General features: G+C 34.3%; 1 protein-coding gene and 1 pseudogene across 1 annotated transcript; one reads left to right on the forward strand and one right to left on the reverse strand.

Moving 5' to 3' along the window:
- Window positions 1–371: 371 nt before the first annotated feature.
- LOC110027551 (probable receptor-like protein kinase At2g42960) lies at window positions 372–15,454 on the forward strand. The gene is made up of 8 exons (XM_020729040.1): window positions 372–633; window positions 1,461–2,137; window positions 2,253–2,357; window positions 5,931–6,053; window positions 6,122–6,292; window positions 6,394–6,523; window positions 14,796–15,005; window positions 15,118–15,454. Exons 2-8 carry the CDS (start codon window positions 1,479–1,481, stop codon window positions 15,238–15,240), a joined length of 1,521 nt encoding a protein of 506 aa, XP_020584699.1. The 5' UTR covers window positions 372–633; window positions 1,461–1,478; the 3' UTR covers window positions 15,241–15,454.
- A 2,292-nt stretch (window positions 15,455–17,746) lies between these two features.
- LOC110027467 lies at window positions 17,747–18,929 on the reverse strand (annotated as a pseudogene).
- Window positions 18,930–26,063: the final 7,134 nt, after the last annotated feature.

Here is a 26,063-nt window from a genome sequence, read left to right on the forward strand (position 1 = left end):
TTATAATAAGCAATAAAAAATTAACTAAATCAGGATTAATATTGAAATTCATTTGATTATTTAAATAAATAAATATAATGATTACATGGAATCCACCTACGGCTTGTCACCTGTCGCCAGTCTGCCCCTCAGAAAAAGGAGCCGTTGCTCAGGTACAGTCACTAATGGCTAATCCTCCCATAAATACAGTTTCAAGTTAGGATACAGCCAATAATCTTATCTAAGGGTGAAATAGTAATTTTACATCAGAAATCCAGCAGCAAAGTTTGTAGCCATTGTGGGTTGACCTCTCTCTCATTCCCACCACACCACTCTGCATTTATTACATCTTGAGCTCATCCACCTAAAATTTAGTTAATAAATTAATTTCTATTTCTCTTTCCGCTAATCCTGCCTCAAATGCCCACCCTGCCCCAACTTGCCTTGCTTCACCTTTACTGCTCCCATCCTCCTTTTCTTCTTCTTCTCTCTCTCTCTCTCTCTCTCTCTCTCTCTCTCTCTTCGCTATCTCCATCTCCGGTTTTGCTCCACCGCGAAGAAAACTTGGTCTTCCTGTTTTGTTGGCTTCTCATCTCTTTCATCAGAGAAACGAAAAAAGCTCACCAAACTATCCCTTCCCAATAAAAAAAAAAGGTTTTTTTTTTTTATGCCCTTCCGTTTTCCTTGCTGTGAACGTTTCTTATCTCTGTTTTTTTCTTCCTAGATTGCTTTATTGTATCGGTTTATGTGTCTTTTCTGCTTAGAAACTGCATTTTATGTAGTTTTGCATCTGGGGCTTTCAATGCTGGGCAATCTTTGAGCTTTTGTTGCGTCGGGATTCCTCTCGGGCTTTATTTATTATTTCTGTGAGGTTTGCTTGATAATGTTTTTTGTTTATTCAAGGTTTTCGTAATGACTTCCAAATTTAAATGTGGGGTTCTCATTTTAGTTACTAAATGTCAGATGGCGTGGGGATGTGCTTTCTATTGCTTTTCTTCTCTCTCTCAGGCCTTCATTTGTATGTTTGCTGTAATTATTTGTAATGATAATGTCATGTTCAGGCAAAATAAAGAGCAATGATTCAGCCAATTTATACCTTTTTTTAAGAAGTTATTGCGAATTGTTCATTTGTAGTTACAATTTCAATCTTACTAGAGTACCTCCATTATCAATTATCACTCTATATATAGAGGCTGTCACAAAGATAGCTCAAACATATTTTTTGTCCTTGAAAAATTGGAAGTTTTAGAGAGTAAAGTTTTAAATTTCGTATATTCTTATCGTTACATTGTAAGCCAAGATATTTTCTCTTATATGTCCTTGTAACAATGATAAACTTGTTAACATCATTATTGCTGCATATTTACTTTTATAGTTGATATGGAAATTCACATTATAGTATTTTGATTTTCTTCAGTTAGCTAAATTTCATGAAATCCTGCTGCTGGTATGCTTTGATTTGACTTCTCCTATTAATGCAGGCAAATTGGAAAGAAAAAATGTCATCCAAAGATGGTCTAAATGCCAAATTAAACCATAAGACCTTTCTTGATTTGAAGCTATGGGCGGTGATTGGCATCAGCTGTGTTGCTTTGTTAATCTTTGTTCTCATTGTCCTATCCATATTTTTATACCGGAGGAAATCAAAGATAAACCTTGACAAGATTCCACAGACTCAAATCCCAGACATATCTAAAGAAATAACAGTTGATAGAATTGCTGGAACCACTTTAGCACAGAGTTTCAATGAGCATGAAGCACCTGCACTTGCCTACCATGACAAGTTTAGTGACAAGGATTCTAGAAAAATGTTGGGTCCTTTAACAAGCAAGTCGAGCGATGTGGATAACTTGAGCCAGTGCAGTTCAGTGTACCACGAGAAGGCTGGAAGCTCGTATTCTGGGGATGAGGTTAGCTCTGGAACGACAAGGAGGACACACTCGGTGTATGCTGGAGTTGTATCGGCTTCGCCTTTAGTTGGACTTCCTGGATTCTCACATGTGGGTTGGGGACATTGGTTCACTTTGAGGGATCTTGAGTATGCCACGAATGGCTTCTCCAAGGAGAATGTTATTGGGGAGGGGGGGTATGGAGTTGTGTACCGTGGGCATTTGACAAATGGAAGTGAGGTGGCTGTGAAGAAAATTCTTAACAATATGTGAGAATTTTTTTGGTTCTGACACATCTGCAACATATTCTTATTATCATCATCATTAGACTTATAGCTAATATTTTGTGTCTATTATGATGTTTGTTTGTTTTTCTGTTTGTAGGGGGCAAGCAGAGAAGGAGTTTAGAGTAGAAGTGGAGGCTATTGGCAATGTTCGGCATAAGAATCTTGTGCGACTTTTGGGTTATTGCGTGGAAGGGATTCACAGGTTAAGATTGCTAGCACCTTGTTTTTCATAAGCAGGGATGCAATTTAGTTAAAATTTTTTAAGTAGTTATGATAAATGGCTTCTGAAGGGAGCTTATCAGCCCAATGGAGGGAGCTTAAGCTAGCCGTTATATAGTTCATTGAAACATAGATTGTGTCATTTTAGGAAAATAATAAAATAAGATATATATGAAGCTTGAATATAAGAGTTTTGTAAGCTAAATGCGTAGAAGAAAAAACTTAAATTCTTGTTCTGAACCCATCCCACTCTTTCCATGCCACGGCTTCCTGGATTTTCCTTCTTATTCTTGATTTTTTTTAAGACCACCATGGCTCCCAAGGTTGACCTTCTCATTCAAAAAAAAAAAAAAAGTTGACCTTCTCATTCTTGCCTTCTTGAGAAGATGAACCAACTTGTGAGCTAGCTTGAACTCACTCTACCTGAAGTCTTGAACTAGAGCTCAAGCTCATTTATTTGAGTTGAGTCAATATGATCTAAGGTTTGCTCGATCTAGCTCGAGTAATTTACTTCTCTATCATCAAGTTTGTTTTTAAGATCTCTTTTCTTATTACTAATGCACAAATATAGCTATTTTAATGCTAGAGGTTTGTTTTTATATGCGTACACAACTGGTTTTGACATAAACTACCTAGAAGGGATCTGATGCAAACCATAGTTCCTACTTCCTACTGCTTTATCCATAATAATTCACATGCGAAATCGACGATGCACTGAAATCTGTAAGATTAAGCAGGTTGATCTTTTAGATTCAGTCAGTAAAAATAAACAAATAATAAAAAAAATATATAGCACACTAATGAGCCTTACTTAGGTACTGCCATGCATGCAATGCAGCAAGTTCAAAAGAAAAACTAAGAGTCTGTAATGATCTTTAGAAGCAAAAGAAGCTTATGATTTGTCACAAGAGGGTGTCTTTCAATCACTTTGATTTTAGGCATGTATAAGGAAAATATCATTTTTTTTCGGTCCAGCGAAAATTAATTAGAGTAATAGATCTTTATCTTGTCGAGTTATTATGCGTGTTGGAAGGTTTGGACTACTTTAACTCGGTCATACAATAAATTAACTTGGAAGAAGAAAATATAGCAACGTTGGAGATTTAAATATTCTGATCAACCAGTAAAGGATTTGAGTCAAAGTTTATTTGGCTTCAACTATTTGCTTATTGATAAAGCTTCCACACGCCAAATGTATCGGCTGTATGTGAATACTGCGGTTTTACCATCTCAAGCTGATGTAATACCAACACGAAGGCCAAGAATAATGTCGCTAATCAATACATTACATGAAGATTTGGTCAATTCATTATGCATTCCAAGCAAACCCACCTCTAATTTCTCAAGAATCATTGGAGAGTGATTAAGAGGCATAATTAAAGGTCTTTTGATGGGCTTGGCGGGGAAGATCTTGTTGAATGGGTTGGCCTATTTAATCAAGATGGTAAAAAAATGTTTGATTTCAAAACCACTTTACCTGTCTTTTTTGGCTTGTCCGAATTTTGCTGCATTTTCGAGCATTAAGTTTTGTAATTTTTTTTTTGTTTATTTTTCCTCTCATCAGGACAGATTATTAATATATGTAGTAGTATTTTATTGGTTTTGAAGGCCTTTCAACTTGTTTAGGCTTGAAAATGCATATAAATGGGACTTTAATTTGTATTTATTATTATTATTATTATTATTATTATTATTATTATTATTATTATTGCTATTTTACTCTTTGCAATTGAATGTGGAAATGCTTGGTGGCTGTTCTAATTTTTTATAAAGCATGTTGGCTGGTCCCCTAGGGTTTTAGTGAGTCTTTATTTTTGTCTCCCAACACATTGCCCTTCTTCTATGCATAAGGCTTGACAAACTCTTCTTTTTTACCTCCCTCACCCCTTCCTGCAATCCTTCATAACTCTTTTACACATTCTTCCAAAACCCCTAAAATTTTTTAACGTCTCAACTTTCCATTAGATATTCTACCCAAAACTCCAATATAGAGAGAACTATTTTGTTGTGAACTACCATAGACTCTTTAATCTCTGATCCAAGCTCCATAAAAGCATCACCCTTATTTTTTTAACATTCCAGGCTTTTGACTTGGAGTTCATCACCATTTTCCTTCACTACAAGTTTATCCTCCCAATTTTTGTAAGGTTGAGCATCAAATCTATCCAAAATTTGAATACCAATTTTATTTTAGCTACTCGTATAATACTCATATAACACTTCCACCATCCCTTTGAATAGAAATTATTACATATGGAGCACGTACGCTACACTACGTGTGTACTCCAGTAATATGCCGCAATGTGTGTTATATCAGACCCACCTCTCGCGGAGATTATTGAAGTGGAACTGCAGAGGTTATTGAGAGAGTAATTGGGGGTTATTGAGCATTAATTCTAATAACGCCACAATAGCCTCTCAATAACCTCCGCTGTTACCCTCTCAAATAATCTCTTAATAACCTCCGTGGTTACACTCCGCAATACCTCATAATAACACCCCAATAAACCCCCCTCCCCTTTCAATAACCTTCGCTGTTACACTCTCAAATAATCTCCTAATAACCTCTGTGGTTACACTCTGCAATACCTCATAATAACACCCCAATAACCCCCCCCCCCCCCCCCCCTCCACCTTCTGCATAACCCCCGTAATAACCTCATAATAACAACGAAATTAACCCTTCAATAATCTCTGTGATTTCACTTCAATAAGCTCCCAATAACCTCCACGTGGCGACATATTACTGGAAGTTCGCACGCAGTGCTGCGTAAGTGCTCCGTCTGGAATAAATTCTCCTCTCTGAGTGGTTGCCAATCAATTTGCCATCTTCACCATCAAAACCTTATTGAACATATATCACAAGGTATCTTTGAAATATCTATCGATAATGATTACCAATCATAATTAAATATGTTTCAATAGGAGTATACACGAGTAAGAACACTTGCAATCTTTTAGACTGCTTTAAGATAACACTGATGGTGCATCCAATGCTAAACTTATTGATAATCATCTCCCCCATTTACAAAAGTCTTATGCAAAATTGCAAAAAACGAGATGTTTAGGTTAAGACATGTAATCCATCATGGAAGAGTAGTCCCTTTTCAGAAGTATTCAATGAGGCAAAATGACTTCTATATAATCAAATAAATATAAGACAAATCATATGAATTGTTAGGTTAGTGAATATTACGGCATAGAACCAATTAATTTAGTCATTTACTTATTGAAATTTGTCATTTTGAAGAAGCCATGCTGAATTATATGGTGGCCAATTTTAAGCCAGGAAACTAAACTGCATAACCTCGGTACATCCTTCTTAATTCAACAATTTGATTTCACCTCTTGAAAGTGGGCCAAATTATGGACATTCCACCATGGAGCACAAATTCTTTTATTTTATTTATTTTATTGAAGCAAAATTGTGTTAAGCGAGGACATTAGGTTTGCCCTTAAGAATCGACATACTATCATTGTTGCCATTAGTTGTAATTTTCTTATCATAAACTATCATCCACGCTGAATTATGTTTTGAAACTGTATCATCTCATAGGATGCTTGTCTATGAATATGTGAACAATGGTAACTTGGAGCAATGGCTTCATGGTGCCAGACGCCAACATGGAGTTCTCAGCTGGGAGTCACGCATGAAAGTTATATTAGGCACATCAAAGGCGTAAGTATTGATTCTTCTTAATTTTGAGATCATTAATTGGTTGAACTAAGGAATTAAATGGTCTGCAGACTTGCTTATTTACATGAGGGCATAGAACCGAAGGTTGTTCATAGAGATATAAAATCAGGTAATATTCTGATAGATGAGGAGTTTAATGGCAAGGTTTCTGATTTTGGATTGGCCAAGCTTTTGGGTTCTGGCAAAAGCCACATCACAACAAGGGTGATGGGAACATTCGGGTAAGACATATTTCATCATAACATGTTGATTTTGAAGAGATTCTAAAGCATAAATTTGCATAATTGGATTGACTTATGATGTGATGTCTTTGTGATTACAGATATGTGGCTCCTGAATATGCTAATACCGGACTGCTAAATGAGAAGAGTGATGTTTATAGTTTTGGCGTGCTACTTTTGGAAGCTGTGACTGGAAGAGACCCCGTGGATTACAGCCGACCTGCAAATGAGGTACTGTTTCTATATTCTTGTTGCCAGCAACATATTCTCTCTTAAATCTGAGAAAGTCATTGCCTTTCTTGTCGGTTCATGCTTTTTCTGTGTATCAAAGATTCTATTATATTATCAAGATTGGGGTAAATGATTTGAATATTATGAAGATTTTTTTTTGTTATTTTGTTAAAAATCGAGCTGATTTCAATCAAGTTTTAGTTTTTCGAAGTTCAAGAAATCATGTTTAAGCTTGACTTAACAACAACAATAAGCTAAGTTAATAAACATTAAATTTATCAATTTGTTTTTTATTGGTGTCTCTAATTGCATGAGAGATGGTTTATGTTTTTCTTAGTAATAGGAAAAATAGAACAAACAAGTCAATTTTTAGAAGTATCGCCAGAGTGATAATGATTTGCTTGAAGTAAACATTGAAAAGAATAGGAAAAAAAAATTACAGAAGGAACTCCACAATATTTTTGGAGGTTTAAAATCTTGATTAGATTAACAGGTTCAATTTTAATTTTAAAAAATAAGACTCTACTCAGTCACAAATTGGGATCCAGGCTCAAATTTTAGCTCTTTTTCAAATACAGATATAGTTCCATTTAAAGGTTACACTCAATTTCGGTGGAAGTTTCCAGTTCAAATATGATTTTGAGTTTAATGCCTTTCTGAAATTCTGATTCAGATGTAATATTTAACTTGTATTTGATCAAGTCTTATATTCTAATTATTGTCCCTAGTTTCAGGTTTTAACATATTCATATAGAGATTTATCATTGCAATTGTAAATATTTATTTATATTCAATTCATCTTCTAAATAATATTTATAATGTTTCTTTGATAAGCTTAGATTTGATTACGCATGAATCTCATAACGGCGCATGTTTGATTGGTTTTGGACTAGAAGACAATAATTTTGCTCTAGAGACTTTATGGTATATGCGTGGTTGTCTTAAAAATCAATTGTAAATGCCCCAAAATTCAAAGATATGGACATTGTATCATTTAGGGCTGTAAATTATAGTTTAAGTACCCTTAATCTCTTGCCTAGCTTTGTAATACAATATGCAATGGAAATGAGATAGTATTGGGGCAGCCTAGATTTAATTACCTAACCATTAAACTTATCATAAAATTTAGCTTGTATTAACTTGTATTTGATTAAGTCTTACATTCTAATTATTGTCCCTAGTTTCAGGTTTTAACATATTCATATAGAGGCTTATTATTGCAATTGTAAATATTTATTTATATCCAATTCATCTTCTAAATAATATTTATAATGTTTCTTTGATAAGCTTAGATTTGATTATGCATGAATCTCATAATGACGCATGTTTGATTGGTTTTGGACTAGAGGACAATAATTTTGCTCTAGAGACTTTATGTATATGCGTGATTGTCTTAAAAATCATTTGTAAATGCCCCAAAATTCAAAGATATGGACATTGTGTCATTTAGGGCTCTTAGTAAATTATAGTTTAAGTATCCCTAATCTCTTGCCTAGCTTTCTAATACAATATGCAATGGAAATGAGATAGTATTGGGGCAGCCTATATTTAATTGCCTAACCTTTAAACTTATCATAAAATTTAATAACATTTGAATAACTTAATTTATGACTCTCAGAGTGTTTGTTAAGTTGGTTTTCATATTCATGGAATAACATATATTATTTCTTAAGATTATAGTTGTCAGCAACCAATATTGATTTGTTTTACTAGCAACACTATGCCAATAAATTTGAAGATGCCCCTCTATTTTTGTTTTCAGTAGTTTAATTCTTTCATAATAAAGAATAGTGATATTGAGGGAATATTCTGATTGTCAGTCCATTCTAGAAATTTCTGAAGTTTATATTCATTTGTAGAATTATAATTTTGATTCCCACATTAATGATATTGAGTTCTTAATGTTTTAAATTGAATCATTTATTTATTTTTGAATGACCATATTATTATGTTCAACTTTTGGTTGCATTGTGATACAATCATAAGCTCTGATGTCAATTTGAAGGTCTTGGGTTTACTGATGTGAACCTAGGATGTGTGATACAATAAGAAACACACAAAATATTAATATTCACAATTTTCTAACATTTAGGCAAAAGATGAAATTGCCAAAATTTAAAATTCCATTATAATTCTCAAAATGAACGTAGCATTCCATGCCTTCTCAAACCTAACACACTTTTTTTTTATTTGAGTCAAATTTTAATTCTCGTCATACTTGGTTCCATATATTCTCAACAACAACAACAACGACAATCCTTTATCCCACTAGGTGGGGTCGGCAACATGAATCTGTTTCCTTCATCGTCTTATTGAGTTTCATATTTTCATTTAGTTTTAATAAATTAAGATCATTGGTTATACAATATGCCCATGTCTTTTTATGTCTACCTTTACCTTTCTTAACTTAAGTCAAATTTAAAACATACTCTCTTTATCGGATCATCAGATGGTCGATATTTAATGTGACCAAACCATCTAAAACGACTTTCTCTAATATTCTCTTCCACTGGAGCTGCACTAACCCTTTCACGAATGTATTCATCACACATTTTATCTCCAAAAGTAAAGTCGTTCATCCACCTATTCATTCTAATCTCAACAACAATTAACTTAGTATTATGCTTCTCTTTTATAGGACAACATCCTGCGCCATAAAACATTGCAGGTCTTACCACCATTTTATAAAATTTCCCTTTTAAGTCTAAGCGGTACTTTTCTATCACACAATAGGCCGAACGTGTTTGTTCCTCTACTTCAACCATCCAATTTGAATTCTACTATTAACTTCTCTATTTATACACCATTACTTTGAATAGTAGACTTGAGATATCTAAATCCTTTTAATGATTTGATCACCCATTGTTAAACTCTGTCGCTAGATCTACTACAACTAAAATTACATTCAATGTATTCAATTTTAGATCTACTCAAACCAAGGCCTTTAGACTTTAAAGCAGACCTTCATAATTCAAGTTTTTCATGAACTATTCCTCTAGTCTTTACCACAAGAAGGATATCATCAGCAAAAAACATACACCAATGTATATCTTCCTGTAAATGTTCGGTAAGAGCGTCAATTACTAAAGCAAAATGATATGGGCTTAAATTTGATCCTTGATGTATTCAACTGAATTTTTAATTTTTTTTTCTCAAGATCAATAAAAAAACATATATCTCCATGCATTATTTAATTTATTATGGATTATTTTACACAAAAGTCATTTTTGTAGATAGTGGAGTTTCATGAAAATATCCTGGCGGTAGTGTGGGGTAGGTACTGTCATTGCATCGCTTTATTCTTCTTCTCCTAAGAAGTATTCTTGTCTAGTCGTTCTCTGTGTTTCTCCCTCTTCAGGTCCCACTACAAAAAGATATTATTCATGACAATGATGGAGGCTAGCTTCACTCTTTTTTCATCGGATACCTCCTTATAGTTGAAGATCCGTTCAACAGTCTACATCTACTCAAGAAATCATCCGGATTCATCCTCTCATCAAAGTACAGTAGGTCAATGTTAAACCACAAATCTCCGTGCCCTACGTCAGACACTTCCTCTCTCAACTTTCTCCAACAATGAATTCTAATAGGCTCAGATAGATTCTCCTCTTTATTGAAGTCATCCTTACAAAAGGGGTTCAGTCGTTCTTTTGGCTCTCCTCCAGGATCTCATTATTATGGCCGGTGACCTTTCCCATGGTCCTTTCCTCAATAGTCTCGAGCCTTTGTAGCACCTAGCATAATATTCGCTTGATGTCACCCATGGTAATATCCTGCTTCAGTTCGGACACTTGCTTTCTCGGTGACATGGTTAGGCTTTTGAGGCAGATAGGTGGAAGGAGATATGAAGGCGGGGAAAGAAATTTTTTAGGGGAGATGGGTTTGAGTATGACATATGCTAGAAACCCTACGATGTATTCCAACTGAATTTTTTTAAAAAAAATTTCTCAAGCTCAATAAAAAAACATATATCTCCATGCAATATTTAATTTATTTTGGATTATTTTACACAAAAGTCATTTTTGTAGATAGTGGAGTTTCATGAAAATATCCTGGCGGTAGTGTGGGGTAGGTACTGTCATTGCATCGCTTTATTCTTCTTCTCCTAAGAAGTATTCTTGTCTAGTCGTTCTCTGTGTTTCTCCCTCTTCAGGTCCCACTACAAAAAGATATTATTCATGACAATGATGGAGGCTAGCTTCACTCTTTTTTCATCGGATACCTCCTTATAGTTGAAGATCCGCTCGACGGTCTACATCCACTTAAGAAATCATCCGGATTCATCCTCTCGTCAAAGAACGGTAGGTTCATGTTAAACCCCAAATCTCTGTGCCCTACATTAGACACTTCCTCTCTCGACTTTCTCCAACAATGAATTCTAATAGGCTCAGATCGATTCTCCTCTTTATTGAAGTCATCCTTACAAAAGGGGTTCAACCGTTCTTCTGGCTCTCCTCTAGGATCTCACTATTATGGTTGGTGACCTTTCCCATGGTCCTTTCCTCAATAGTCTCGAGCCTGTGTAGCACCTAGCATAATATTCGCTTGATGTCACCTATGGTAATATCCTGCTTCAGTTCAGACACTTGCCTTCTCGGTGACATGGTTAGGCTTTTGAGGCGGATAGGTGGAAGGAGATATGAAGGCGGGGAAAGAAATTTTTTAGGGGAGATGGGTTTGAGTATTACATATGCTAGAAACCCTACGATATGACTAGGGTTAGACTGGTTCTAATATTAAATGGTACCAGAACCAAAACCAGAATAGGAAATCAAATATTATTTTTCAAAGGCAAATAGGGGCTACAATCAAAGACACTTGGAACTAACATAAATACAACACGAATCAGCTAGGGTTATGCTAGCTTTGATACTAAATGATATCGTTATTAACCAAAATCACAATAGGGAAAGCAAATATTATTACTCAAAAGCAAATAGGAGTTACAATCAAGGACACTTGGAACCAACAAAAATGCACCACGAGTCAACTATGACTGAGGACGATGATGAAGGGCAATGGTTAAGGGAGTTATAGTAACTAAAGTAGTGGGATTGTGGTTGGAAGGGGCGATGATCCCGATCTTATATGATAGTATTATGATGCATGCAGTTATATTCTTAACGTTTTCTTACTTATAACTCTTACTTTGCAACGACGCCAAAAATATGATCCTGAGCAACGATTTGGCAAAAACTTAACTTCGAAGCAAATAAGAATGCAATTATTATATTTATGTATGAGATACTACACAAGTATATGTATTGTTATCAAGTAATATAAGATTTTTTATTAAGCTTCGAATATCGAACCCACAAGGAGAAATACAATATGTATCTAAATCAGAAGAAATTAGGTAACAAATTCTACTTTGCAGAATATACTTACTCAAACTATAGATGCTATAATAGAAATGAAAGTTCAATTTTTTTGGCTATTTTTTTATAATTTAAAATAAAATAAACAACTAACAAAATTTAACTAGATATTTGTAAGATGAAGACAACATAAATAAAATATTTTTTTCCTTGTTATGAATCAGTAACAAGTATAAGAATTCTGTTGTGAAAGTATTCAAATTTTGTTGTGTCAAATAAGAGCAATAATATTCTTTACCCTTAATAGAGATGTTATAAACACATTGACTAATTTAAATTTTGTTGTGCCAAATGAGAGGGCTTGAAGGGTCGACAATAAGCAAGAGAGGGAAGGATACACACTACCTCGGGACGATTTATAACTAGTGCAACTTTTCACCGTCGTATGCAACCCTAGGAAAGGAAAAGGGATGCTGACGACTGTCCCGACAAAAATATGAAAGTGACACACACACACACACAAATATGTTGAAGTGGAGTGGCCCCACTCCAGATGGGTGGGGAACCCATGCTTGGAAGTACTGGTCGCACTTGTCTCAGGCTTGCCGCGCGACAGGGACCATGATGCCTTGTGTCAGTCTCTCGAGGTTAGGGGAGCTTCACGTTCATCTGTTGAAGCTTCAGTGACCTCGTAGTACAAAGTTAAAAATGTGTCAAGTTGAAGGTAGCCGAGATGTTGTAATCCCCCGACAAATTGTTCTTGTAGCAGTGACACCCCTCATCAGTCTCTCAAGTTGGGGAAGCTTCGACTTCTTTTGTCAAAGCTCCGACACCTTAATATTACAGAGTGAAATTCTCAAGTTGAAGGTAGCTAAGATGTTGTAATATCCTGACAAATCAATCTTGTAGGTGTTGTCATTTAAGCTCTTGTGAATTCTAAAAGGCTCACCTACTCTAGGCTTGAGTTTCTCGAACGATCCCATGGGAAATATCTTTTTCTTCAACCTGATCCACACTAGTTCTTCTTTCTAAAACATCACCTTCTTCCTTATTTTATTGATTTATGCTTGATACTTATAGTTTTGCTTGGCAATCTCCTTTTTTACCAGTTCTCCCCACGTTTGATGTTATTGTGGTTTTTGAGGCAAGAGTACAGGAGATTCAGTATCCTCGTAGTACGGAGTCAAATTTGTCATGTTGAAGGTGTTCGAGGTGTTTTACTCCCCCTGAAAAATTGATCTTGTAGCCGTTTTCATTCAACCTAAGAATTTTGGGTGGTCTAGGATTGAGTTTCCCAAATGATTCTATGGGAAAATTCTTTTTTTTCAACCCGATCCACACTTGATCTCTTTCCTAAATAATCACTTTCTTCCTCGTTTTATTGGCTTACGTTTGATACTTAAAAATTTTACTTGGTGATCTCCTTTCCTAACTCGTGTAACTTCTAAATCTCCTGTACTCTTGCATCAGCATCCGCACTAACATCACACTTGGGAGAACTGGTACTAGTAGCTCAAGTGGAGTGAGCGGGTTACATCATACACAATCTGAAAAAGCGTGCATTCCGCAGTTAGGCTCACGGGACTAGTTGTAAGCAAATTCAGTTTGGGCAAAAAGTTGGTTCCACCGTTTGATATTATTATCATGATCGCAACTTCTTTGTTCTTTAATAGCTTTTGCCTGTTTGAGTTGCAAACCATAATGTTATAATTAATTGACACAAAACATTCTATCAGCTAAGGTCGACTTAAATTTGTCCCCTTAAACAAACATCTACCCCAGGTCTATAAGGATTTCTTGGACGACGCAACTCATGATTTTTGACAAGAATCTTTCAGTCAGGTTGGGTCAACTACCTTCTATAACTAAGTAGATCAGAGACTACAACGATACAGGACGACAAAACCATGAAATCTCGACCGGTTTGGTCATCTTCCCCCCACCATCCGCTTTAAGCTTCAAGTGATAAATTTTATGACTTAAAATGTATGTCTATTGTTATTGTATGTTGATCATTCAAGTCTTAACGAATAGCCTTAATCGAAATTTCTCTCATTTTCTCATGAGGGTAAACTTGTGCCTATGATAAACCTCGAACCCAAGATCAAGAAGTCACCTCAAAATGAGGGTGAAATCTCTTGGTAGTGTCCCATCCACTGTTCAAAACACCTTTTAAAAATTTGACTCTCCAAAGCTCTCACAACAATAAAAACATAATAAATCCTGAGAATCCAGGGAGTGGTTGGAATTTTTTGACCCCGCAAAGTTCACTCCAAGATCATGTTGTGACGTTCTGGTGGCTAGCGCTGCGGCGCTCTGGTCTAACATTGTGATGCTTTGCTCTCTGAAATCGTTTCGGGAAAATCTCTAACATAGCACTACAATGTCTTTGTAATCTCAACTTTATACTTTTTTTCTGAGGGTTTTCCCGTATAAAAATACATAAAGTAATGTAATATTATCTTTATATATTTTTCTCACTCAACAATGTAAAAAGACAGCCCCAAGTTCTGTCTAGAGGTTCTGACGCCACAAAAAAGAATATCTCCCTTGAGTTTCTCACCTTGAAGTAATTCTTTCTCTATGATGCCATTGATCTCTTGAAGCTTTCCTTGTTCTCTCTCTCCCTCTCTCTCTAATTCTAGCCTAAAGTGTCTTCACGAGCACATTGGGATCCAAATTAAAATTTTATATCACTCGAAAATTTGATTCCTTTATAATTAGCATAATCTTCAACTTTTTGTCATTTTTAGATAATTGTATCAAGTTGCCTCTTTTTGTGTTCGGTTGCTTTAATACTCAAATTGATGACCAAAAACTCAAGCTAGCATCGAGCCAAATAAATTGCTGTCAGAGAACACCAAAAATGAAAGGACTGCCTTGAATCATCTCCGAATAGTTCCTATATAGCTTGTGCAAAGTACGCTTACGTGAACCTTGGCTTGCATGTTTAGGTAAATCTTGTGGAGTGGATCAAATTCATGGTCGGCAGCAGGAGATCTGATGAACTTATTGATCCGAACCTGGAAGCCAAGCCTTCATCTAAAGCTCTCAAAATGGCCCTCCTAGCTGCTTTAAAATGCGTCGATCCAGACTCCCAGAAGAGACCTCGGATGAGTCAAGTTGTAAGACTGCTCGAAGCAGAAGATTATCCGTTCCGTGAGGTTGTAGTAACACCCATTACAACCTGACCTCTCCTGCACTGAAAATAAATAAATCATCTTCCAGATCTTACTGTAATTATTAATCATCTCCATTGTTTGGATTTGTATGCAGGAACGACGAAACCGACGAAGCCACGCTGCAGTTTCCGTGAAGGATTCTTCGAGTTCTGTTGATCTTGATAAGAAGTCTGAAGCATCAGAGACAGAGCTGAGGGATGAATTTGGGGGACTATAGGACATCCTTTCTGTGCTAACAACAATCCATGAAATTGTAGGTGTGATTATTCTTTGTAGTGGTTTGGCTCTTAAGCTGATTTTGTTGCCATCACCAACATGAGGGTTTGGGTTTTAGAATGAATGTATAAGATTAATTATAGTGAATTTCAGCTTTTGTTGTACAGTTTATTTTAGATTTGAAGTTATTGGGATTTTCTCATTTATTCGTAATTTATGCCACTATATCATTCCTTATGCGCCTACCTCATTTAATTAAATATATTATAAATTGGATTTATAAATTTTTATTTGATTTTATTTGTCTTATGGTGTAAAGCTTAAATATTATTAAAAAAAAATTGAAGTAATTGAAATTGTTAATTTATATAATAAATAATTCATTGCTTCATTGATGTTGAAGCTCATTCAATGTAGCTTCAATGTAGATCTCTTGATCCCATGGAACTCCAACTGCGTAACTAATTAATTTCCCTTGTTAATTGCTTTATTTGATTAATTCTTATGAAGTGGAAAGGTTCCAACTTGCATATGAACCAAAATTAACTCATTCATTGCTTCCACCTTCACCTCGTTTGAGAAGTGATTCAAGTTCTGTTGGGTTGCTGTGAATGCCAAGGTGCACATTTTACGCCTCCCAAAATTAATTCACCGAAACGACAATTCGTTTTTAGAACTCAAATGGCAATATCTGTCACGCCACTTTTACAGGAGCTTAAAAAGCCTAAAACACTCCATATCAAAAGTTGTAGACATTGGCAACTCATAGTTTTTATGCACCAAAATCATATATGTAGGGTTTAAGATTTACAGTTAGATTTTACGGATGCACAAAATCACAGATTGTTTATGGCTCACAAACTGTTGCCAACACATTTCCCTCATCATCCTTGCTATTTAGTTTGGTTCATGCTTCTATGACCAATCCTTATGATTGCTCATGCATTTTTATTTGCTCATGTGTTAAATTTTTATACTACACTTAAAAAGATAAATAATACAAGTGAAAGTTTCAATCTTACTGGCCAATGTAAAAGTAAGTCGATAAAAATTCTGTTTAGCAATTGCAAGTGAAGCCTAGCTTTGTCCATTCTTTTTGCATCTCCCACTTGTTAGGCCTTGACATTATAATTTTATTTGCATTATCTAGATATAGTTTTTTCTATAAATAAGTGCTCACATGGTGAGTTTGTTGCATCATATCATTTATCAATATTATATTTTTGGCAGTATTATCTTGTTTTTAATCCAATCTCATTTGTAATAAAGGTGCCAATGTTGCCCACAAACAAATTTGTATTCATTAATTTATCATCAGACAACTTCATTTCTCTGAATTGCTATTGTCCTTTATTGTTGTTGGGCATTCAAGAAGATTTGACTTCTCTAATGGTTTTATTTATTTATTTATTTGAATAATATGTGATGATGTTGCTTTATTTTTATTTAATACGTGATTATTATTATTATTTTTAATTACGATAGTTACATGCAAGCATCTGAATTTTTGAACTACTGAACCCATGTATTTTTGTGTGTCACAATCAAATCATTGAGAATTTGATAAAGATGAAAAACAAGTGTTGTAGTTTTATCATGAATTTAAATATCTGAGTGAGAATTTGAAAAATGGATGAAAGAGGGAGATAGATTAGTAAATAACAATGTTTTGGGTGCTGATTTTACATGACAAAATAAAAAATTCATACCAACTTCATAAAGCATTAAATCAATAATAAAGTCTAAAGATAAGTAGATAAACAAAAAATATGATAGGTAAATCAACTTGATTAACAGTTCTTCCACGTTTCAAAATTTTAAATTTTTGCAAAAATCATTTGATATTTGTGATGATACTTCTTTTCTAAGCTAAAGATAAGTAGGTATATGCTAAAATTATGATTATCTGTAATATGTTAAAACATGATTTTTTTCATATATTTAGTAGATGTTTATTTAAATTTTCTACCATTTTTTTTCCACTTCCAAGAAAGGAAATGCTTTTCTTAATATGTTGTTTAATCATAAAGAGCACTGATTTTACATAATAAAAACCAAAGAGTACATAATGTGCGAGATTTCAATAGTGTGCTTCATGAGATTAGCAGAATGCTAAATCAACTCGTATTTTATTTTTTAAAATCTCACTAATCATTTACAGATTAAGCTATATGTTTATGTAAATGTAAAACAAAACAAATTCTTACTATATAAAGAGTATAGTAATTATATAGAAAATATACTTCATTAAGTAGTCGAGCAAGCATTACTATTTTAGGGGCGAGAAAACAGTTAATATCAACTTAACACATCATCACACAAGTTTATGTTCAAAGAAGTTCTTAAGCAAAAGCATTTTTAACACAAAGCCTTCTAAAATTGCTGTAATCAAACCATAGTTTCTCCATTGATGTAATACAAAACTTAGGAATATATTTTCATAACACCACATACTGCTAAAACATATATTTTTTTTTCACTGCAGCAACAGTATACTTAATCAAAAGTCAGGCATAAGGACAATGATCATAACCTGCAAGAAGAAGCAAAGAAGAAGAACACATCAGAAGCTTTTTTTTTTTTTTTGTATTTGTGGTTCAAAAATTGATTGATTGTCATACTTGGATCTGTTGTGACGATTAATGCAGAGTTGTTGAAGTAGCAGTTCCAGTAGTTCCTACCCACGGCTTCCCATCGCTTGGTAGTAGAGGTTCATTGCTATGGAAGCATGGGAGATGAGCTTGTCCGGGTAAGCGCAATCCATCTGTAAAATGCTGCAATCCACCTGCGAGCAGGCATAGTTGATGTTCGCGTTCAAAGCAGCATCTTCAGAAGAAGGTTTCGCCACGCACCAAGTTCTCTGAAACAATTTTTAATGGGTTAGCTATGTTATCATGCCCATTTTAATGTCAGTATTTCCCCATTCATATTTTATAGAGAATTTCTTATAATTTTTTCTATAAAAATGTTGTTTTTAAACGTAGAACATTATTTTTAGCCATTTCTCATATAAAACTTCTGTAAGGACATGATTATGTCTGAATCCCGGCAAAGATTTTTTACAAGTTTTTATTGCTAAAGTAGTTTGTTGTTGTTTATCAACAGATATAGTTTTAATATGGTTTATAGAGAGCATTTACCTGCACTTCTCCGGAGCTTTGAGCTTTACCTGCGTAAGAAAGTTCATAAACATAGGAGGTAAAGTCAGAATTAGCTTAAGCGGAGAACCACGAAATGAATGTTACGGAAGCAAACAAACTAATTGACTCACAAAATTACAAACAAAAAATTATTAATTTCAGAGTAACAATCTTCAGCACCAATTCTCAAATTTTTCATAAAATTTTCTCCCGGCAAAGCAGAACAAAATCCCATCTTTATTACTTAAAAATAAATAAATAAATGCATTAAGAACATATCATCTTCAAAAGAAAATGAACCTGTGAAGAACAAGAGCAGCACAAGCAAAAGAGTACTGAATGAAAGAGAAATGGAAACTTCAGCTCTTCTTGCCATTGCTCTATCTGAAATCTAAATGAATAAAGGAGAAAGAAATAGTATTTAGAAGGAGAGTCAAAGCTGTAATTGAATTGCTTTGATGCGACGATAAGTGGGAATTATAAAAATTGTAAATTTTTTGAAACGTCAAACTCAACGGCTAATTTCTACTTCTACCTGCTTGCGATGGTTGGCAACAAGAAAAGGCGCTATCTTGTCTGGAAGAGGAGAAAGCTACATATATAAGCACTCCGCACGGACGTAGCCTGCATTTACTGTTACAGCTTATGATACAAGATTATGAACCATTAATTTGTTTTAGCGTGTAATTAATTTGTACTTTTGACCTTCCAGTGGCTAATGGGAGGATGCAAACCGCCATTTGGAGGTCTCCGACTGCGTTTTTTCTAAGAATCGAAACGCCAAATTCAGGCATAATGTAATCATAGTAATAAGGATAATATTTTATACATTTACAAGAGACTTTTAATATGAATAATTTTTTAAATTTGGTTGGATCGGTTTGGTTCAATCTCAAAAATGAATTTTAATTTTTAGTTTTTAAAAATTTAATATTCAGCTTTTCGGTTTTTGGTTTGTTTTTAGTTTTCATTTAACTAAATAAAGCGAAAAATTAGAGTTTTATTAAAAAATTTTATTTCATATCGGATAGATTAAAAAAATAATTTTATTATATCAATATTTGATTAAAATAGATAGATAATTCATAAAATAAATTTTATATTAAATCGATAAAATATATAATTCGTAATGTTTATTCTTAGCCAAACACCAATATATAATTAAACTTCGGGTTGCTCATAACGGAACCGTTTAAGTAAAATTAAATTTCGATCTTGCCAGTTCGGTTTGATCAAAATTTAGATTGATTCTTTTTTCCAATTTCTGAATTTTAGTTGCAATTGATTTGACAAATTTTAAAATTCATCCATCCAAACTGGCCGAATCTAAACTATCAATCTTGAGACCAAGATTTTTGTCCTATAAATGATTTTGGTTTAGTTTGTCTATACTATCCCGTTTCTGAATTTTAGTTGCAATCGGTTTGGCCAATTTTATAATTGATTCATCCAAACCGGCCCACTGGCCACTCCTATACTTGAGACCAAGATTTTTGTCCCCTAAATGATTTTGATCTACTTTGTCTATACTATCTAGGCTATTACTTACACACAGACACACACTATTACTTGATTTTCAATAGCATTAAATGCTTATTTTTGAATTAAGGTACATTCATGAATTCAAAGTGCTAGAGTTTGAACGCATTGTGCCTGGATCATGCATGTCTTGAATACATAAAAAAAAAGTTAGGAGTATGGAGAGTTAAATGTTGACATTGAATATAGTTCAATGGATATAACATATTTTGAAATGGTCAGAATATCATTGCTCTATTTATTTTGTTTATTTAAATAATTTTAATCGCACTATTTATGAAGAGAATGTTCCGGTTAATTATTAACACGCATTCATATGCATTGTAATTTCACATAAAATCCTCATTACTCAGTATTGTTTTTGAAGTTTTTCATCGTATTTTGGTAACTTTCGCTCATAATTTTGCGTGATCATAAATATGTTTTGGCGTAGTTTGCCGATTGATTCAACGTGATTCAAGTAATGAATTGCATTCAGTTTATTACTAACTGTTAATGGTTTGAAATTTGATTCGAAATAAATTGGATTGAATTTTTTTGGAGTCGATTTGAAGCCATACACTGATTGACTTAAACTCTCTAGATTTATTTTTTTATTTATAAAAATTATAAAGAGCTACGAGCCGACTTCAAGTTGAAACAGATTCAAATAACTCAATTTTAGTCTTCTTGTTTTAATTTTGAGTTGATTTAGAGCTGGAACAGATCAAAATAACTCAAATTTGAGTAAACTTATTTTGATTCCAAATTTATTCAATTTCGAGCCGAGCTGGCTCGAAATCAAATATGAAGAGCCACGAGCCAATTCAGTCCGAGCTTAATTCATTTGAGTCGACTTAGAGTCAGCCCCAACTTGGCTCAAAATCGGCGTTAGCAGCCAACATTTCGAGATTTAAGTACTGTTCCTCTTTTCAAAATATCTTTGAGGAAATCTTAATATCTTATTTGTTACCTGAAAATTGCCAAAAGTGATAACATCAAACTCTATAAAAATCATCATTAACCCTTAAAAATCAATTGGAGCGACCATATTGCGGTAATCCATTCAGTGAAGTGCTGCATGAAGGGATTAATTTTGTTTTATTTCCACTTTTTTTTTAGTCTTCCTCCTTCCATCATCCAGTTTTAGCAAGAGTTCTGAACTAATTAAAATAAAAGTTTATCATATATTTAGCAAACTAGGGTGCTTTTATTGTGTAATTTGGTATATTTCTTATATGAACTTAACAAAAACATGAGCATACTTTGAAAATTTTTTAATTACCTTGAAGGTTGTCAATAGAGGAGGCCAGCAAGACTTGGCGACTCACACTAACCTTGCCCATCGTTGCTGGCCACTCTTATCATTGGCGGCCACCGCTGTCGCTAGCAGTCATTCGCCACCTTCAATTGTCGTCCATCATCGTGTAGACCACCATCCACTGAGTCTGCTACAAAAAAAAAACATAAAAAATCAGTATTCTTGAAAATTTTTCGACGAACATGCAAAATTGTCTATAAATTTGGGGGCAAATGATACTTCATCAACAAAATTTGTTATTTAGCAAGAATCTCAAGGCATTTGGCATAACATCTTGAGGCATATTTTAGGAAAGGAACATTCAAAAGTAAAATTATTCATAACTCTGATTTCAATGAACTTAACAAGATTAACTCATTGATAGCAAATTTGATCTACTTGATCAAGCCGTTAAACCATTTTTTGATGCTTTGGTTGGTTAGTTGGCGGGTAAAATGACTTCAGAATATGAGAAGCTTATAATCAAATTGAGAGTCTCGATGAGACAAATCCAATGAGTCCAAGATCACTCAATTTCAACATCATTAAGATACTTAAATATCCACAAAATGTATTTGATCAAGGGAATCACACAATGCCATCTGATGCAGTGATTCATATTCATGCATTATTTACGGAGAATATCACTCTCAAAATCTTTAAATAAAGCACCACTCTCTTTATGAAGTGAGCGAGAGACCCAAACCTAGACTTCTAGGAGGAGTGAAATTTGAGAGTCATTTTAGATCTAAGACCTAGCAATAACTTACACATTTCGTAGACACCGACCACTTCTTAACACCACTCATCCGCTATTGTTGATGATCGCATACCGCCATCGACTATAGCTGGCCACCCCTGCTTGCCGCCATCGATGAAACTTGTGGTGTAATGAAGCAACCTGAATAAGGGGTAACAATGCACCTCCAGTACGATGTAATGACGCACTTTGAATTTGACATTACGATGTATCTCGAATACTGTGGTACAACACACCACTAATATGGTGTAACAAAACAACTTAAATACTGTGTAATGACACGCCCTAAATATGGTGTTACGACCACCCGAATATGGTGTTATGTTGCAGCCTAAAAACAATGTGATGATCCACTCCAAATATGATGTAATGACACTCCCCATATACATTATAATGATGCCCTCCGAATATAATGAAACGACACACCTTTAATATGGAATAACAAATAATATTGTACCGAATATTTGATTATAAATCTCTACAACAAATACTTAAAACTACCGTATCTAGAATATAACGACTTTCTCTGGACTCTTGAAGTTCTCTTCTTATATCGTGTATCGACAAGTGTTGTTCCAACTATCTATCATTGTAACACCAATTATGACCTCCCTAACCAACTGATGTTATGCAGCTCTTCACTACAACCAATGTGACCAACTATGATCTTGGTGGCTAAGTGACGTTATTGCAACTCTCAAATACGACTTACGTGACCAACTACAGACTTGATGACTAATTGACACTATTACAACTCCCTATTATGTCCTACGTGACTCATTGCTACTGTAGTTTCCAACTACGACCCTTGTAGCCAATTGCATTATCGTAGTTGCCCACTACGGCCTACGTGGTTAGTTGTTGTCTTTACAACCCTTCACTATGACCTTTGTAGCAACTGATGTTGTTGTAGCTCCATGCTATGAACTAGGTGATCAACTACGACTTAAGAGATTAATTGCTACTGTAGTTTTTAACTACAGTTTTTGTAGCCCATTGATGTTATTGTAGATGTCCACTACGACTTATTACAACCTTTCACTACAGTTTTTATGGCCAACTGACTCTCTTACAACCACTAATTGTGCTTTATGCCTATATGATCAAATAATGTCATTAAAGGCTCCCACGATTGTCATGGTGACCAACTAATGCTCATGAAGCTATCAACTATGGCCTATGTGGCCAAGCACCACTACAAATTTCAACTATGACATCTACAACAAGCTAATTTTATTACACTCACTATCTACAACACTTGTGGCTGACTACTCCCGTTGTGGCAATCAACAACTTTCTCAGCAGCCTGCTATTGTTATTATCGTCAAGAATTGCAGCCTAATTGCGGCTATTATTGTTGAACTGTTGTTGTACAACTATGATTATCAACTTTATAATTTTATTTTCTTTAATTAAGGAGAAAAGTGAACCTATATACCTACAATCAAATATTTGGCTATTTTAAGCAGGTTGGACACTGCGATTTTTCCATTGCAGGGTTTTCTACGTAAGAAACACTGATGCCTACCCCTACTTCTTTTTTCATTATTTACATGCATGCTAAATTTTCTTAGAATATTGAAACATTAAATTATTACTATATCTAATCTTATGACACACAACATCTCAATGAACTAAGAATAAGTCTATCCATTAAATCAGCACATATAGTTTTGCGTCAACCAGTTCAGGGCCAACCATCGCCAACCATCAAGTCATGACGGGCACACAACCGGACGTGTTGCTTAGAAGCAATGCAGAAACGCCTCCAGCCGGTGATCACAATCTTAGCCACTCGCCCCGATATCACCGAAATTTGTTTTGGCCGTACGATCGAGAGCACCTTTCAATACTGCCCATTTATATTTCTATAATTAAAAAAGATTAGTGCTGAACATTTCCCAATGAGCTGCAGGTACCAGAAAAAAGAAAAAAAAAACATCCATTTTACGTAATTCATAAGAATTATGTGGTATGAATGTAAATGGCAGAAAACTAAATAAATAAAACAATCGCACAGTGAAATGATGACTTTATCATTCTAAGTATATTAATAAAGTTTTAACAGATTCTACTGAAAAAAATCTTCAAAAAACAAAACAAAAAAAAAAAAAACAGCTCTATTTACAATCAAGGATGATAGATTCTTCAACAAATTGATGTGATATGTTAAAAACATATATTATGTTTGATGTGGCATAAAAAATTTCATGCGATCAATTGGATGAGATAATTTTCTAAGTAATTCAAAATTATCCGAGCTCCAATTTCAATAAAGTTAAACTCAACATAAGGTTCTCCACAATACAAATCCAACAAGATTTGAAATGACTAGAATAGAAACAAAATGAAGAAAGATCGAGCACTTGAAGTATAATGGTTAAATTCAAAGCATTAATTGTAAGGTTAAAACATCATTATTTGATATGCTTATAGTTGACTTGAACGATTCAATGAGAGAAATTTCATGAGCTTAAGAACACTCAATTCTAAGATCATTCATTCAGTTAAATGCTAAAATAATAATTTATAATAAACGGAATCAACATAAGACGTCTAAAGAAGTATTTTAAAAACATGGTTAAATTTACTAATATATAACAATTAAGAAATTATAAATAGACCATCATTCATCATATGAAGGGCACTGGGAAGAGCTAAGAGCAAACTTTCAAATTACAAAAAGAGTTGAAAGCTAACACACACTAGTAATCTTTGACCAGCACCACCACTATTGTAGCTTCAAGCTATTGTGACTCAACCATTATCATTTAATTGATGTTATTATCCGACAACCACTATTAATAGAAGAGCAAACATGTATTCATAATTTTATAATCCTTTCTTTTCTAATTCAGAAAAAAAGGTGAATTTATGTAGCTTCAATTATATCATGAAATATTTTGATCGTATTTGACCACATATTTTTTCCCTTTTTGATTTTTCCACTTAAAAATCTTATTGTCTCTAATCACTTTCATTTAAATGTGTGTTAGATATTCTTGTTGAGCTATGACCTTTTTTGTGTGGATGAGATTTCTCTTGCATACAATATTGCTATGTTTACATTTTATGTAACTTGCACTCATAATAATAATAATTCATAGACTCCTCACATGGGATACATTAATATTGAAGGTGTTTACTACGTAGATATTACTAAATATGAGTCAAATCAAATTGGCAAAAAGGATTTATAATTTTAATCAATCCAGACCTAATCAAATGACATGGCTGAGGAATTAAGCTTGTTCTTAGTTGGTAAAATAACAATAATAGAGTGATTATTAACATCTTAGTGATACGAAAATTCAGCACACAACGATTAAAGAATAGATGATAAATGAGGCAGCATGTGTTTTTAGATGAAAATTTTGAAAGGGTAAAAACATGGGATATAACTTAGTCAAAGTGATTCAACGGATTACAAAATTTAACTGACTTTTGAATAACCTGAACCAATATTAAACAAATGAGAGTTATCGATGTGACTTCCATTAAATGAGTGTCATAATATGTTGGGGAGGTAGTGGCGACTCAGTTGATCATGTGCCAGAAAAACTGATGACAGTGTCGTCGGTATCGATAGCACAATGGAGGTGGTCTAGTTGTGGTGATGGTGGTGACTGAGGAAGTGATGGTTTTGTGGCGGCAATAGCCCAACGACAATGGTTTGACAGAGGCATAGACCCGACAACTATAGTTCAGCATCAGTGACAGTGCTTGCTTGTCAGGAAACTGTGGTTAGAACGGTGGTAGCCGGGCAGCTGTGGTCTTGAGGCGGGGACAATGACCGGGCACCGATGGTTCGAAGATGGTGGCCGCTCAACTGCAATGGTCCGGCGGTGGAGGAGCTCAGGAACCCTCAAGAGCTTGGAGCTCATCGACTTTCTTCTTTAGATTCAGGTCCTTTATTATCCTTTTTATATTTATTAAATACCATTTTCAATAAAAAAATAAAAGAATATATATGACATTGACATTAAATAAAATAGAATGATCCATCCCTCTGGAAATACTTGAATAAATATTTTATTGATGTACAATTATTATTATATATACCAAGAATAACAACATGAATCAAAAAGAGAATGAACAGCTAAGAT

Source organism: Phalaenopsis equestris, unplaced genomic scaffold, assembly GCF_001263595.1.
Source record: "Phalaenopsis equestris unplaced genomic scaffold, ASM126359v1 Scaffold000428, whole genome shotgun sequence".
In the NCBI taxonomy this organism is placed as follows: Eukaryota; Viridiplantae; Streptophyta; class Magnoliopsida; order Asparagales; family Orchidaceae; genus Phalaenopsis; species Phalaenopsis equestris.